Source organism: Salmo trutta, chromosome 24 (genome assembly GCF_901001165.1).
Source record: "Salmo trutta chromosome 24, fSalTru1.1, whole genome shotgun sequence".
Classification (NCBI taxonomy): domain Eukaryota; kingdom Metazoa; phylum Chordata; class Actinopteri; order Salmoniformes; family Salmonidae; genus Salmo; species Salmo trutta.
The window spans coordinates 14,450,474-14,466,321 of NC_042980.1; the positions used below are offsets into that span (position 1 = coordinate 14,450,474).

Here is a 15,848-nt window from a genome sequence, read left to right on the forward strand (position 1 = left end):
TAAATATTCTATAACAAATTATTTTGAGTGGCATAGACTCCTGTGGTCATACATAACTCATAGATTCACCAAATATCTATTATAATTCTATGTTTCATGGGAATGTCCATGTCACCCAGAGATATGTCCATGCTGTAGAGAAACAACTAGTGAACTGAAACTTCCCTGTTGTAGGTATAATACAGCTAGTGCTATCTACACTGGCACTGGCAAACACATCCATTACATTCGCTTCCTAAATGTGAAGTAAATTCAACTGAGAAGTAATAGAGAATGGAGACTTTTAACTTGAAAATGGGCAGGATACCTCTTTCCGGTTTCCCTGACTTCTGTTTTTTTTATAATATGTTATGCTTGTTCGAGTAGCACTCCTCAATGGCTGTTTGGTGGATGTTTTTTTGTTGTTGGTGAGATGAAACTGCCAAAACTCTGAAAGGTATTATTGTATGTCAGAATTGCAACACAAGATTTGTTCAAGCCTAAAATGTTAGTCCGTAATCGTAACATGGTGTTTGTATGTTCACAGATGAACTTTCACATTTATGTTTCCTGTTTCATGCATTAATTTAGGTATGGATTTTCTTAAGATCCTAACGATATGTACGTTCAACCTTTTGGCAGCTATCTGGCTCCATACAGTGTTGCCACGTTCACGGTTTTCCTGCAAAATTGGGCTACTTTGAAAATGATGTCACGGGTGAAAATGTATTGGTTGCGGGTTTTTGGGCTATTTCTAAGTTGCACCGCGGCTGCCAAGGCATTTCTCTTTAAAATATGTATATTTCACGGTGACCTTCTCTTGACTATTAGGCAATGAGACGGGTTGTTGCTGAGTGAGTGAGTTGTGGGGAGGGCCGGAAAGGTGTTTATGTTGAGAGAGCACTACAATTATTGGCTGAGTCACATGAGCGAGCGAGCGAGAGAGTAGCACGCGCGCACGTTGTGACAACTTCTTTTTTTTTTTTACCAGTTGTAGGTCGGCTATTTAGATTGTCATTATGGAGACACCTATTTCCAAACCTTTTCCATAAAACAACATACTCTAGAACTGATGCACATCAATAAATAATGGAGACAAAACACTGGAAAATGACTTTGGGCGCACTACAGCGCCCCAGCTAGAAATTAGGAATTGGCCCAGAAGCGGCCCTCTTCGGGGGGCGGAACTGATTGAATCGGCCGGAATCGGGTGTCGGACTCGGCCCGGAATCAAAATGAAGGACTGTCCAGAATCGGCCCGTTTCCATCTCCCGGAATTCAGCCGACTTTGTCGGCATCTTACCAGAATCCCCTCAGAAGCGGCCCGATGCAATTTTAATTAAATGTATACAAAATTACCCAATTAGTAATTTTAAATATTGCAATTATACATTTTATACATACAAATTATACCCATCCACAATTAATGAAAAAAAGTACCCCCTTTTCGTCATATCCAATTGTCTTGTCCCATCGCTGCAACTCCCGTACGGCCTCGGGAGAGGCGAAGGTCAAGAGCAGTGCGTCCCCCCAAAACACAACCCAACCAAGCCGCACTGCTTCTTGACACAATGCCCACTTAACCCGGAAGCCAACTGCACCAATGTGTCGGAGAAAACACTGTACACCTGGCCCGCCACAGGAGTTGCTACAGCGCGATGGGACAAGGACATCCTGGCCGGCCAAATCCTCCCCTAACCCGGACGACGCTGGGCCAATTGTGCATCGCCGCATGGGTCTCCCAGTCACGGGCGGCATCGAACCAGTTTGCACTGCGATGCAGTGTCATAGACCACTACGCCACCCAGGAGGCCCCATCTACAACGTTTTTAATGCTTATCAGTTTGCACAAAGTATCAAAATACTAAAATACTACTTAAACAGGACTCTTAAAGAATTTTATTTAAATGTTAATTTTATTTTTTGATCACAGAAACAATGAGAAAATATGGAAAAATAAAGAAATAACGAAATGTTAGTTATATAAAGCAGCCTGTGTAATCATCTGCCAGAGAGTAGCCACAATTGGCTCGAGCCCCAAGGAATACAATTTCAGAAAAGGGAAAAAGATAAGTCACTATGACTAGACATGAATTGCCGGACAAGTGGTCCGCCGGAATTAAGACCCTTAGCAAGGACGTTAACAATCAAATTACTCCCGCTCTTACTCAAGACCCTGTCCAGGGCCCGCTCTAATAGCCAATTCCACTCAAACCCTGGTTAGTCGATCTGTCTTCACCATGAACACAAATGACACATCACGTAGTTGCGAACAACCACTCCACTTTGTGGAGAATATGACCACAGAACGCAACTCAAACAGCCCATACCTGGAAACAGTCCTGGAGGACTGCTAAACCTGTGATGCGCTAATTGATTCGGGCTCAACAATGTCGCTCATCTCTCAAACGTTGTTCAATGATCTCAAAAGGGCTTTGAAGCCAGCTAAACGTTGGTTAAAAACGGAACGATGCGACACTACACTTCGAGGTTTCACTCAGACTACCTCGCCTCTCACATTGAGACTCATGCTAAAACTACACATCCAGGACTTTTCGCTTGTTCACCCTGTGTATGTTACCAGCCTCGAATCTGAACCCCTGCTACTTGGAGCAGACTAGATGGATCAGTTACTCCCACTAATGGATTGGAAAACCAACCAAGTATGGTCACAGGTCACAGTGCCTTCTCCACTGACCACACTGTCATCTCCTAATGCTAGCTGCAACACAGTCATCCATGAGAGGCATCTGTCAACAGCACCCCTTCGGAAAAATACGTTTTAAAACCTTGTGGTGCAGAATCTGACCCAAAGAGATATTACGATATCTCGTCACATTCAATCAGCAAACGACCATTATTTTCAGGATTTTTGAGCCGACAGTCTCTGTGAATGAGCAACTCCCCTCCTCCTTGGAGTCGTGCAAAACTGTAGCTAAAACTGTAGCCTTCGGACACTTCCGCAAGCACTGCTGCCATCTCAGGAATAAAAGCATAAACGTGCAGAATGTACTCTGCTTCCGCTGATACAGTGTCCACTTTGTGGGGGACTGAAACCCCTTACAATGACACTAACGGCGTCAGTCCCGCAACTGACCCGATGACTTCCACTGGTGAAACGCTCTGCGATATCGTAGAAAGATATCCTCATCTCAGTCCGCAGGTACTGGAACGGTTGCCACACATGGATGCTGTGGTGAGGAACAAACCTTGACAGTCACTGAGCGTTTTCAAGCACAAACACCAGGAGATTTGGTTGAAAGGTTACAGCCAATCTAATAGCGTGGCAGCTGACAACTGGTACAAAGGGTCCGACCTTCTCGTTTGTGCCTTGGACACCAACACCAACTGCTGGTGGGGAGGGTCCCGAGACACAAAGGGGGGGGGATACTAGCCCAGACCCATGATGAGCCTCGTCGAGGCCGGTGGTGGGTTCGAGACTATGTGCAACACTATACAAGGCCGCCAGAGCAGGAAACAAATCTAGTTGTAAACTTCCCCATGAGATCAGAGAGGAGTGGACAGGCCCCTCGACGGGATAACCTTGTTACGCAAGGCCTTGCGGGACAGCAACGACCCCTGGAAAGCCATCTTACAGTGGAGGAACACACCCACCGAAAACATGGACAGCAGCCCAGCGCAACGCCTTCTGTCCAGACATGTGAAGACTACCATCCCCGTAGCCAACAAGCTACTTGAGCCCTGCATCATGGTTGGCATCACAGAAAGCAGCTTGCTAAGTGCTTCTAAGACTGGAATGCTCGAGACCTACCAGAGCTGGAGGTGAAACGATAAGGATGAAACTGCTGCCGGGAGACCACACAGGATTTTGGAGGCTGGGCACTTTACTACAGAGTTGCATCATGTTCTTACCTGGTGGATGTCGGTGGCTCCCTCTATCATCACAACTGGGTGGATCTGTGCGTAGCAGAGCAGACAAACCAGAACACTCCATACACTCACCTAGATGAGCTGGATCACAGTCCCAGGCCTAAGGGCAAGGGCTACAGAATTGAGAAATGAGCCAACTGAGGGTGAGGCTTCTACCCCACCAAGCTCTCCAGCCGTGGCCCTAATCCTACCCCTGTCAGAGCCCATACTTACTCACTGGTAGGTTGGCTGTGTAAGCCACCAGACAGGCTTACTTTGTAAGCAAGGGACTGTGTTAACCTGTCCTCTGTTAAATACAACAACAACAAAAAGAGGACAACGACAACTGAAGTAAAAAGAAAATGTATTGTATTTTAATTTATGACTTGACTGTTAAGAACTTAATGTTGTGCTCTTACGTTAGCACTTTCTATTGAAAAGGATGATGCTACGGAGTTTAGTTGATAGGTAATTGACGAGCTGTGCTGTTCCCCTGACCCCGTATGTAGGGACTTGTACAATACTTGAACATGGCTATTGAACTTGACATTTGTGTCTGTCTTTATTCTTTAATCTAACATATCATACAGAAACAGTAACCAGGAGCGGTAAGGTGTTGATATCTTGTATATATCAAAAGAGCAAAAGGGGCGTGCATTGTGGTTCGCAAAATTATCAACGCATGAAGTGGACAGCTTTGATTGTCGGAGCAGGGCTACGTTGGACATTGACAATCAGGAGTAGTTGAATGTAAAATGTTGCAACTGTGATGGGGATCACATTTCCGAATTCCCTGAGTGCCCTGTTAGAGTGAAAGAGGTTGAGGTGTCAAGGATCAGGGCTGTACAGCAAATCTTATATGTGGAGGCGGTGAAGAGAGTTCTGAATAAGATATTTTATATGTCAATCAAGTGTTCTGGATACACTTATTGTGAAGAAGGTGGATTTGTACCATTTATAGCCACAGTTATTAAATGTACTGGCCAAGTGTCCAAGAATTCCAAGAAGCTGGACATCATTATATCTGCAGCCGAGAAGTTTTTGGGCCTCCAAGACTTAACCGCAGAAGCACTGCAAGGACTACTGTCACCAGGAAATGTCCAACCATCACAGGATCCTTCTGTGCCTGTGTTGGGACCTGATTAAAACAGAAAAGCAGGCTGATTTAGTTTAATACAAATGTCGTTATTGATAGTTTTGTATGGAATAAAAAAATATATTTATAATAATAATTACCCCGCATTTTTTCTTTTTCGGATCTTTATTATCTACCGGTACAGTAGGTGGCGGGAATGCACATGTAATTGTTGCAAAAGCTATTACACCAAAGAAGAAGAAGGAGGGTTGGGGGAACGCCTACTGTGTGAAGTGCAGTAATTCAATTCGCCCTTGCCCTCCTAAACGATTCACTTTTTTTTTTTACTTTGGCGAAGGGTAACGTCTACAAAACGTAGTCCACTTTGTTTGTTACAGATTCTAGTTTTGGAAACTGAAAACTGTATGGAGATCAAATGTTTCATCGTTGAGGAAATCTGAAGAATGCCGGCCAAAATCCACCTCGCTCTATCGTCTCCCACTGCTTACCGCTGGTTTTCCTCTCATCCCCATATTTGGTAGTAAGCGGAAACGCCAACCGGATGCTTCACATTTATACATCCGGTGAAATATATGGCTCGTTCTATTTGTGATCACTGTAAATCTGATGCTAAGGACACGTCGTTTTAACAGTCGTGATAGTTAGTTATGCCTATTTAATTATCGTGTTGTAAAGGACGAGGTTTGTGTATACGTAGTATTTGGTTGTAAATGAATCATTGACATGGTTGGGAGTATCGAATACCGACGTGGATAACAGTTGAACTGCGGTTGCTTTGTTTTGGACACACTGGTGTTATTGTGTGGAGTGTTCCAGCCCCTGGGCATTGAGCGCCTCCTAGTGATGCCTCAGCTGAGAGGGAAAAATGTTGCAGCCTACCTAGACCTGAGATCGAGGGGCATTTTTGACGCTGGCACTTTGTCAAAACTCAACTTGAAGATTCTCAGGGGTATTGTCCTCCAGGTATGTGAAGTGCAATGTATTAAGTAATTGAATATATTAATTCCACAAAAATAAATCTGAGTATTGACTTTTATTAATTTACTCTAGGACAGCAAAGACTTCACCAAAGTCTGGACCAAGTCCTCAAAATCCACTATATTTTATGAGAGTGGGAGGATTTATTTTGAAAATTATCAGTGCTGCTTCAGTAGGTAATGTATATATTTTATTTTTAAACTACATTATGTGGCATTGTTATGTTTCATCACATGAGTACCGTTACTTCTTTTTAAAATGAAAAAATATCATTTCCAGCCTTCCATCTGAGCCACAACTTCTGTATGAATTACCCAAGCGGTCCAAAGCGGAGAAGATTGAAGATGCATTGCTATGCCAGTGCCCTCTTGTAAGTGAATTCATATTTTCCATCTTAGCCAGTTCGCTGTTGCTGTATAGAAATGGAACAGGTGTCAACAGCTTATAATTCCTAAGTGGTCAATAGATATCACTTCCAGTTTTTAGTTCTGTACATCTACAGCGTTAGCATCACTGTGGACTTATGGACTATTGGAATATGGACTGTACTGTATTGCACTTTGCTTTTTGTATTTATGAAGTGCATGTTTTGTTGTCTATTATACCTACTTCTGAATTATTGCCCCCTTGGGGATGAATAAAGTTCATTAAATGTAATAGTAAATGAGTAGAAATGCTATAAACAGAGTGCTGTACTAGTGTTATCCTAATTAACCATCATTATGTTTACCCTCATAGGACAAAGGGTTGCCAACACCGTCAGATCAAAAACCTAGCCTCTTGGCCCTGACTAGCAATAATTGGCTGTATCGCTTCTCAGCTGTGACAGGACAACAATTGGAGAAAGTTTACTTGTCCCCACATCACAAGTTCAGGTAATTGGCAGTTGTATGTGATTTAATTACAATTAAAATGTCTTCCACAAATCATGAACCCAACAGATCTCTTTTTATTATTACTGTGGAGCTGGGGTTCCTCTTGTTGTAGGGAACCGCTGATTTTACTTAACATGACATTTTTTCTATATCAGATACCTTGGCTGGGATGTATCTCAGGAGACATTTTATGTCAAGTCCATTCAGAATAAAGTGACATCTTCAGCAAGACAGGTGTGGTTTCCACGAGTCTGATATGCCCATTCATTTTATAATCTGCCTTTGTAAAGTAGAACCATTCCATGTAGTTTTTCTCTTTGTGACTGGTGAAATCTGAGAAGTATTCACTTATTTCCGATCCTAACTCTCACAGGCAGGTTTCAACCAAAACACCTTGCTGTACCTCGCCGTGTTCCGCGTTTTCCCCCTGCAACTTGTGGGCGTTCTGGAGATCAACAAAAGTGTATGCAACATTTTGGTTTCTTAAGGTTTCTTTAAGTCGTGTATTTTTGTAATGACATTTATCTGTTGTACGGTGGATTCGGGAAAGTATTCAGACCCCTTCCCTTTTTAAAAATGTTGTTACATTACAGCCTTATTCTAAAATTGATGAAATAAATAAAAATCCTCATCAATCTACACCCAATACCCCTTAACGACAAAGTAAAAACAGGTTTGTAAAATTTTTTGCAAATGTATTAAAAACAGAAATACCTTATTTACATAAGTATTCAGACCCTTTGCTATGAGACTTGAAATTGAGCTCGGGTGTATCCTGTTTACATTGATCATCATTGAGATGTTTCTACAACTTGATTGAAGTCCACCTATGGTAAATTCAATTGATTGGACATGATTTGGAAAGGCACATAGCTGTCTATATATTTGTATTTTATTTAACGAGATAAGTCAGTTAAGAACAAATTCTTATTTACATTGACGGCCTATATAAGGTCCCACAGTTGGTTTTTGCTCTGACATGCACTGTCAAGCCATGAGGTCGAAGGAATTGGCCGTAGAGCTCAGAGACAGGATTGTGTCGAGGCACAGATCTGGGGAAGGGTACTAAACAATTTGTACAGCATTGAAGGTCCCCAAGAACACAGTGGTCTCCATCATTCTTAAATGGAAGAAGTTTGGAACCACCAAGACTCTTCCTAGAGCTGGTCGCTCAGCCAAACTGAGCAAGTGGGGGAGAAGGGCCTTGGTCAGGGAGGTAACCAAGAACCCGATGGTCACTCTGACAGAGCTCCAGAGTTCCTCTGTGGGGATGGGAGAACCTTCCAGAAGGACAACCATCTCTGCAGCACTCCACCAATCAGTGAAGAGTGGCCAGACGTAGAAGTAAAAGGCACATGACAGCCTGCTTGGAGTTTTCCAAAAGGCACCTAAAGGACTCTCAGACCATGATAAATAAGATTTTCTGGTCTGATGAAACCAAGATTGAATTCTTTGGCCGGAATGCCAAGCGTCACGTCTGGAGGGAACCTAGCACCATCCCTATGGTGGTGGCAGAATCATGCTGTGGGGATGTTTTTCAGTGGCAGGGACTGGGAGACTAGTTATTATTGAGGGAAAGATGAATGGAGGAAAGTACAGAGAGATCCTTGATGAAAACCTGCTTCAGAGCACTCAGGACTTCAGGCTGGGGTGAAGGTTCACCTTCCAACAGGACAACGACCCTAAGCACACAGCTAAGACAATGCAGGAGTGGCTTCGGGACAAGTCTCTGAATGTCATTGAGTGGCCCAGCCAGAGCCCGGAATTGAACCCGACGCTCTCCATCCAACCTGACAGAGCTTTAGAGGATCTGCAGAGAAGAATGGGAGAAACTCCCCAAATACAGGTGTGCCAAGCTTGTAGCGTCAAACCCAAGAAGATTTGAGGCTGTAATCGCTGCCAAAGGTTCTTCAACAAAGTACTGAGTAATGAGTCTGAATAATTGTGTAAATGTGATATTTCAGTTTTTATTTATACATGTCCCAAAACCTGTTTTTGGGTTGTCATTATGGGGAATTGTGTGTAGATTGATGAGGAGGGGACTAGTTAAAACATTTTAGAATAATTTGTAATGTAATGTAACAAAATGTGGAAAAAGGGAAGGGGTCTGAATACTTTCCGAATGCACTGTATGTCTCTGTCATTTCAGATATTTGGAAGCACTGTCATTGATGTAGTTCTGTCCCAAGGGGTCCTTGCAGTTTCTCACAGTACCAAGACTGTGAAACTCTATAGCTTTGAAGACATTCTGAATAAGGTGTGAATTTATGATTAACAATAACATTTGTTTTAATGCATGCTTCTTAAAATGTTCCGATTGTCTACGTACTGTATGTTCCATTATTTCAAAAAACATTTATTGATTGTTCTTTCTTTCTTTGCCAGTACATAAGAACGGAATTGGTTCTTGGGGAGCCGTGTCATTCAGAAGGCGGTAAAACTGTGGGAGAAGCTCCATTTGGTATTCCAGTGAATATCCACATCAACGGTAGGTGATTGTTTATCTGTCTATCCATCTTTCTGTCCCTCAGATATTCCAACCATTCATTTGTCTATCCATCTGCAGAAGTGCCTCAGGGGACCCTTAGTGATTTTATTTTTTTCTCTCATAATTTTTCACAGAATGCCCCCCGGTGCTGTTTGAGGTGTCATGCTTCGATAATGGAGTACAGATCGGAGGCCACCCATGGCACTATATCTTCACCCTACCCCATAAGAAACACCAGGGGTCGTACCGCATCTGCTCTCTCAAGGATAACACCCTGGTAATATACTTGTACATATCTATCTTTATGCACTACGCATTGAATGGGTCGCAAATAAGTCTCCGGAATTGTGAGACTATTTAAGCATATTAAGTATCCTGCTGCTAGTGTGCCAGAGCCATTTGAGCATGTCAGTTTCAGAGCACTACAGATGTCTTTGACAGGCATTGTCTTTAACTGACACAACAAACGTATTACTCAAACACAAATTATCCTCAAAAGGATGTTTAGATGGCTCAGCTGGTTGGAGCATGGTGCTGGCAGCACCAATGTTGTTGAGTCAATTTATGCGTGGCTCACAAATACTTTGGGTACTAAGTTGCTTTAAATTAATGCTTCTGCTAAGTAATGATCAATTTAAGGTCCAAAGTGTTCTGTAGTGGTCATACCCAGTGTCAAGATCTGTAAAATTCCCACTGTATGCATTTCTAAATAGGCAAAGCATGGAATACAAGACATGAAGTGCTGTTCTCTGGAGTCTGACTGGATCTACTTCCACCCTGATGACTCAGGAAGAATCATCCATGTTGGACCTAGCACCATAAAGTGAGTTTAAAACCCCCCCCCCCAACAAAGTTGTCCACAAGACCATGCTTTACACTGCAGCTTTATGTTATTTAGGTCAGTGCTATTCATCAGTCAGATTACACACAGTGACGTTTCTCTTATGCCTTTACTGAATATTGAATACTTTTCCCCAGTGTGCTGAAAATTCTGAGTGAACTGGAGAGTGATGCACAGTTCGATATAGTGAAGGAGTTTTCCATCACAGCTCACCGAGACGATGTGAGTTAACATAGTGTTTTGGCACCTTTTTAACCATGGGTCTTAATACATTTGAAATTAGATATATTTTCTCCATCATTACGATAGAAGGGTGAAAATTGCTGCTTTTCCTGTGATGGATTCATAAAACCTCTCGTCTTCTATCCACCATAGGCTGCCTCCCATATCAATGTCACTTCCTCAGGCCGCACAGTGAAGAGAAGATTTTATCAGCTGGATGATGACCCAGACCGAGAGGTAGATTCTAAAGGATTAGGCTTAGACTGTATCCTGACTAAATTACTTTTACTGACAGTTCAGTGGCATTCCATGTAGGCATATTGGTTATTGCCGGTGAGTGTTTTTGTTGATGCCTCTTGCAACATGCTACTTCATAGACATTCCGGATGGTGGAGTATGAGGATGAGCTTGACCTTCTGGCTGTTGTGGAGGTGACCCACAGGGAGGATGAGGGGAAGGCCCACGTCAGACTCCATGACAACAACACTGGAGCGTTACTGAAGAGGGTTCCACTTGTGGAGTCATGGGATGTGGTTAGTGCTTTATAATATTGTGTAAATGTAGCCTGGTCCGCCATCCTGACCGCTGCACTCATTTTGTTTAAACAGAATGTAAGCTTGCAAGATCACAATGGTCGAACGAGGCTAGTGTAAAGGACGAAAATGTGGGAAATCTCTCATTTATTCATGTATTGTCTTTTCTTGTTTCAGACTTACAGCCACGAGCTGTTCTTTGACAGAGATACAATTGTTCATATTGAACAGACGAAGAATAATAACTTCTGCTGCCATGTCTACAAAATCAGTCGTGGACAAGCAGATGAGTGAAGTTGAGACATTCCTTCCAATTGCTAATGATGTTATTCAAAAAGATTCCTCAAGTAAATAGCCCCGTTGAATGTGTTTTTCTAGTTATTTTTTACACTTTCTTTCCCAATAAGGACTACATGTTGTCATTCTGTTATTTTGAAGATGTTGTTGGTACTCTAATAAAGTGTCTGAAATAGTTATTCCAATACAACTGTTGGCTAACTGGGCTACTTCTGCGTTTTTATTTTTAGGACATATGAATTCATTCCCAAAATGTCTAAATTAACTGATAAAAATAGTTGTACATGTTTGATCATCTAAGAAGAGCTGTGAATTTAGAATTTAAGAGCTGTGAATATCTAAGAAGAGCTGTGAACATTTCCGCCACCCAAAAATAAAAATAAATGTCAAGATGCATGGAAGTCAAACATTTTATATACTCAAAATTGAGGATATGTTTCTTCTTTGCATAGATCAGCAGAGCAAGGCCGCTGGCAAATGTGTAGCAAGCTGGAATTTTCCCCAGCACCTTTGATTCGGCTTCATAAAAAATATTGACACAAAGCGTTGAAAACAGGGATAAAGTATTGTTCTTAAGACTGATTTGCCTCATGATTTGTCAACTCGTGCACAATTCATCTGTGCTTTAGTCGGATCAACTGTAGCCTAACCACAGCTGCAGGTAGCCTAGAGAAGCCTATGCGCTCTGATCCCCTCTGGCCAGGGGAAACGAAGCGGTAACGTCATGTGTTTATAGCCTAAGCTATGTATTTATAGTCTAAAATAGGCCCATTTATTTGTTTGACTTCGGGTGGCTAGGCTAGACCTTTTCTATCCAAAATGATTGACTGGAATTAATCAACACAATAGTGAAGACATACTGTGTGAGTAACTCTAATTACAGATGCAAAGGCATACATAATGCAACCCTGCATGAAGCAAGCTCAGCCCTGTTTGTTATATTGTCTAATCGCAGTTTGTGTAAATAAGTACTCCCTAGGGCCAGGAGTATTTAATAACGTATGACCTGATTTACAACAAATCTGGTCCCGTAACAGCCCATATAAAACCGTTTTAAGAGCTGATTTGACTTTATTACTATTTTTTGTTTTCTTTTTAACAACTTGCACTGCCACCCTTTTTGTATTCTTTCGGGCATGGATTAAATTAAGTATATTATTTTTGCATCTTGGCCTCCTTGGGTTATTCCTTTTCATAGTTTGTGTGCAAGTACCTTTTGAACTCTGTCATACACTGGTCTACAACTAGGGGCAAGAGTTTTACCTGGTTAGGTAAACCCTCCAGATCAGGAAAACAATCCCACCCCCCACCACCACCACTGGCTTTGGGACCTGTGGTGCCACCTCTGAAATCACCACACAATGCTCCAAATGAAGAAACATATCCTATGATTATGGTCTATCTCAACATTTCGACTTAGTATCTAGAAATGTTTACTTGCATATCTCGTAATTTCGAATACATATCACAACATTTTGACTTGCATACCATGAAAGTTCGAGTTAATATCGACATAAAAAATATTCTAAGAAATGGTGGCGGGAATGGGCTTCCATAATAACTTGTGTCTGGCGCTTATGTAACAACCTGCGGTTACAAAACTGGTAGTTAAAAACACTCAGACCTTCTGTTATGAAGAAGAGTCATGACCCATCCCCCCTGAGTAACCTCTTGAAATTCCTCTAGTCCAGTGTTGGGAGTGCGTTCGTCGGAGATGGCGATGGAGAATTTCAAGCAGTTCCTGTTCGCTCTGTCGGCCGCTGTATCCGTTGGTTTTGTGTCGACAATTTTTGTTTTGAGATGGGTATTCTACTTCAAGGAAGGTTTAGCATGGGATGGAGAATTAGCGGAATTCAATTGGCACCCTGTTTTAATCGTTACCGGGTTCATTTGTATGCAGGGAATTGGTGAGAAGTTTGTTTTTCTCTCTTCTGTACATACATAATTCAGTCAAATCTGAAGCGATGGAGGTCTGTCAATACATAAAAATGTTAAGTTATTTCAACAAGCAGTGAAGTTTGGGAATGAATCAATCTTGGAACAGATTAGTCTGTTTTGCAAGGCTGTAACGTCAGGGGCTACTGTTATTGAACGAAATATACATTATGAAACGTGTCAATGTTTAGTAGAAATAGCCTGTTATCGACTTTTTTTTGCAGACAAACGTTAGGTGCTCTATTGTAATTTGTTACTCTGATGCATTTCGGAGTAAAGTTACTGACAAGAGTAGCCCAAAACAATAGCACCCTTCGATAATTTACAAAAGTACATTCCAGACTCATTTGCATTATTTAACGTGAAGTACCTCCTTTAGTGTAGCCTAATTAACTTCAATGACACAGCAACTTTGATTGGTATGCACTTACATTAGTTAAATAGAAGTATAGAAGTATACCTCATAGCGATTCTGTCAAGACAGGATGTTGCAACATCTGGTATTTATAGCAGGAATTGCTCATCCTTGAGGGTGTATTATTCCCATTCAATTACTGTGAAGTGAATGCATTTTCATGATTAATAAGTTGAATAAGTGTTTTTTTTCTTCTTCTGTTTCAGCCATTGTGGTGTATAGGTTGCCATGGACCTGGAAGTGCAGCAAGTTAATGATGAAGTTTATTCATGCCGGCTTAAACATATTGGCCTTCATTTTCGCTGTCATATCTCTGGTAGCAGTATTTGACTTCCACAATGCACAAAACATCCCCAACATGTATAGCCTGCACAGCTGGGTGGGGCTAGCAGCAGTGATACTATATTCACTACAGGTAAGCACACCTCAAATATATAATGTAGCCAGTGCTTGACTTGGACTGAAATAGGTTCTGGTACTCATTTTGGGTGCCGGTACTGTTTATATTTATGGGCAGGAGCTCAACAATACTTTTGAGCTAATATTTTAGAAAAGGAACAGGAGCTCAAGCAGTAGAAAATTTGAGGTGCCGGTACTCTGCTCCGGTGAACGCCTTCCCAAGTCAAGCACTGAATGTGGGCTAGTATTACGCTATAGAACTGTCCATAATGATTGCTTCATAATATCTATTACATTGTTATAAAGCTTTGTCGTAAAGCATTATTAATCTTTTCCCCCCTACTACATAACTAGAGTTCTATGCATGGATGCTTATGAAGACTGTTTATGAAGTGCATTTTATGGCACAGTAGGTATACCACATGTCATTCTTTATTACAATGCTTGACAGAGTTTCCTGATCTTTCCTCTTTTACTGAGCAGCTTGTTCTGGGAGTGTGTATATACTTGATACCCATCACCCCGATATACCTGAGAGCAGCATTTATGCCCCTGCATGTCTACAGTGGCCTGTTCATCTTTGCCAGTGTCATAACCACAGCACTCATGGGCATCACAGAGAAGCTCATTTTTGGCCTGTAAGTATTACAAGGCAGGAAATTCGAGAAATATACTAAACTTGGGTACTTAGAGACCTCATTTCATAAAATTATATTACAGCTATAGGTAACTCTCTCTTCTTTGTCTCTCAGGAAATATCCCAAGTACAAGGACTCTCCCCCAGAGGCCAACTTTGTAAATGTGCTGGGAGTACTGATAGTAGTTTTTGGCGCAATAATTCTCTGGATCGCTACTCGCCCCTCTTGGAAACGCCCCAGTGAGCAGGTCCTACGCTCCCTGCCAACTTATGGGGATGGGTCAGCTGGCACCAAAATGGGCACTGCCCTGTCACAACAAACTGACCCGATTGACCCCGAAGGCAATGGAGATGCCAGGAGAAGGAGTGGTAAATTGGAGGACTCAGGACAGGTCAACTGAGTAACATGAAAACCAACTGCTGGTTCTGTCTGTTGATGCTTTAAAAAGTTGCATGGATCTACTGTTCTGGCAGTCCCAAAGCAAATGTAAACCTTTGTAATAACCTTTGTTCCAAATAGCACCTTGAGGAATTGTTCCCAACCATTCCAGAATGTTGACCTTTAAGCAGTTTTTTATTTTGTATTTTTTTACAAATAAATGACAGCTCAATTTGATATCATTGAATAATGATTTGATAAAGGATTAAACTAGCCTATTGAAGTATAGAAAAATAATAATCAAATACATATTCTTTACATTTGTATACCTTTTATAACAAATACATACAGTATTCTTCAGTGTTTTTATTTTCATTTAAGGGAGGAATTACAGAACCAACACATCTTTAGGGAAGGGATGTGAGAGGTGAATCCATTATAATCCAAATATATCATGTAATATTACATATAGGCCTACCTAAAGGCAATAATAGGCAAACAAAGTTCCTCATTACTTTGTTCAATGCACTGTGTACCTGGATTTCATACAGTGAGGAATTCATAATTGCTGCATAAAATTAAAGCATATTTTACAAATGATTAAGTTATAACATTACCTGAATGTTTGTAGACATGTCTCTATAGCAGCCTATACATTTTTGTTGAATTATGATTAGTAGGTCTATGTTTTTTCAAATATATTTTCTGTAGGGTTAATGGAATTGTACACCCTCTTGGATCCAAATCATAGTACTGCGCGCAGATAAATTATCAGGACTTGGACATGCATCTCTCTCAAATTATCTCTCCACCAACACTTATCTTTATCGGCAGCCACTGGGATCTTACCACCTTGCGCAGACAGTGCTCCCCACTGGCGCAGTAAACTCATTGCAAGCAAATC

At 41.6% G+C, this 15,848-nt stretch overlaps 2 protein-coding genes across 3 annotated transcripts; both read left to right on the forward strand.

Annotated features, from left to right (window-relative positions):
• Positions 1–400: 400 nt before the first annotated feature.
• Positions 401–11,380, forward strand: dcaf17 (ddb1 and cul4 associated factor 17). Of its 2 annotated transcripts, XM_029711122.1 has the most exons (16): positions 401–436; positions 527–570; positions 5,754–5,908; positions 5,996–6,099; positions 6,203–6,293; positions 6,662–6,798; positions 6,954–7,032; positions 7,172–7,261; positions 8,948–9,055; positions 9,184–9,286; positions 9,421–9,563; positions 10,000–10,109; positions 10,265–10,349; positions 10,503–10,586; positions 10,727–10,882; positions 11,060–11,380. In XM_029711122.1, the coding sequence occupies exons 2-16, from the start codon at positions 543–545 to the stop codon at positions 11,174–11,176; spliced, it is 1,590 nt and encodes a 529-aa protein (XP_029566982.1). In that variant the 5' UTR covers positions 401–436; positions 527–542; the 3' UTR covers positions 11,177–11,380. The 2 variants fall into 2 exon arrangements, with proteins under 2 accessions (XP_029566982.1, XP_029566983.1); XM_029711123.1 differs by lacking the exon at positions 527–570 and having other exon boundaries at positions 415–436.
• Positions 11,381–12,817: 1,437 nt separating this feature from the next.
• On the forward strand, positions 12,818–15,544 carry cybrd1 (cytochrome b reductase 1). Its single transcript, XM_029711124.1, has 4 exons — positions 12,818–13,086; positions 13,736–13,944; positions 14,412–14,566; positions 14,681–15,544. Exons 1-4 carry the CDS (start codon positions 12,894–12,896, stop codon positions 14,964–14,966), a joined length of 843 nt encoding a protein of 280 aa, XP_029566984.1. The 5' UTR covers positions 12,818–12,893; the 3' UTR covers positions 14,967–15,544.
• Positions 15,545–15,848: the final 304 nt, after the last annotated feature.

Coding starts and splice junctions, on each gene's coding strand:
- cybrd1 (XM_029711124.1), top strand. CDS start 12,894: ATGGCGATGGAGAATTTCAAGCAGTTCCTGTTCGCTCTGTCGGCCGCT. Junction 13,087..13,735: donor CATTTGTATGCAGGGAATTG/GTGAGAAGTTTG, acceptor CTTCTGTTTCAG/CCATTGTGGTGTATAGGTTG. Junction 13,945..14,411: donor TGATACTATATTCACTACAG/GTAAGCACACCT, acceptor TTTACTGAGCAG/CTTGTTCTGGGAGTGTGTAT.
- dcaf17 (XM_029711122.1), top strand. CDS start 543: ATGTTTCCTGTTTCATGCATTAATTTAG. Junction 5,909..5,995: donor TCAGGGGTATTGTCCTCCAG/GTATGTGAAGTG, acceptor AATTTACTCTAG/GACAGCAAAGACTTCACCAA. Junction 10,883..11,059: donor TTGTGGAGTCATGGGATGTG/GTTAGTGCTTTA, acceptor TTCTTGTTTCAG/ACTTACAGCCACGAGCTGTT.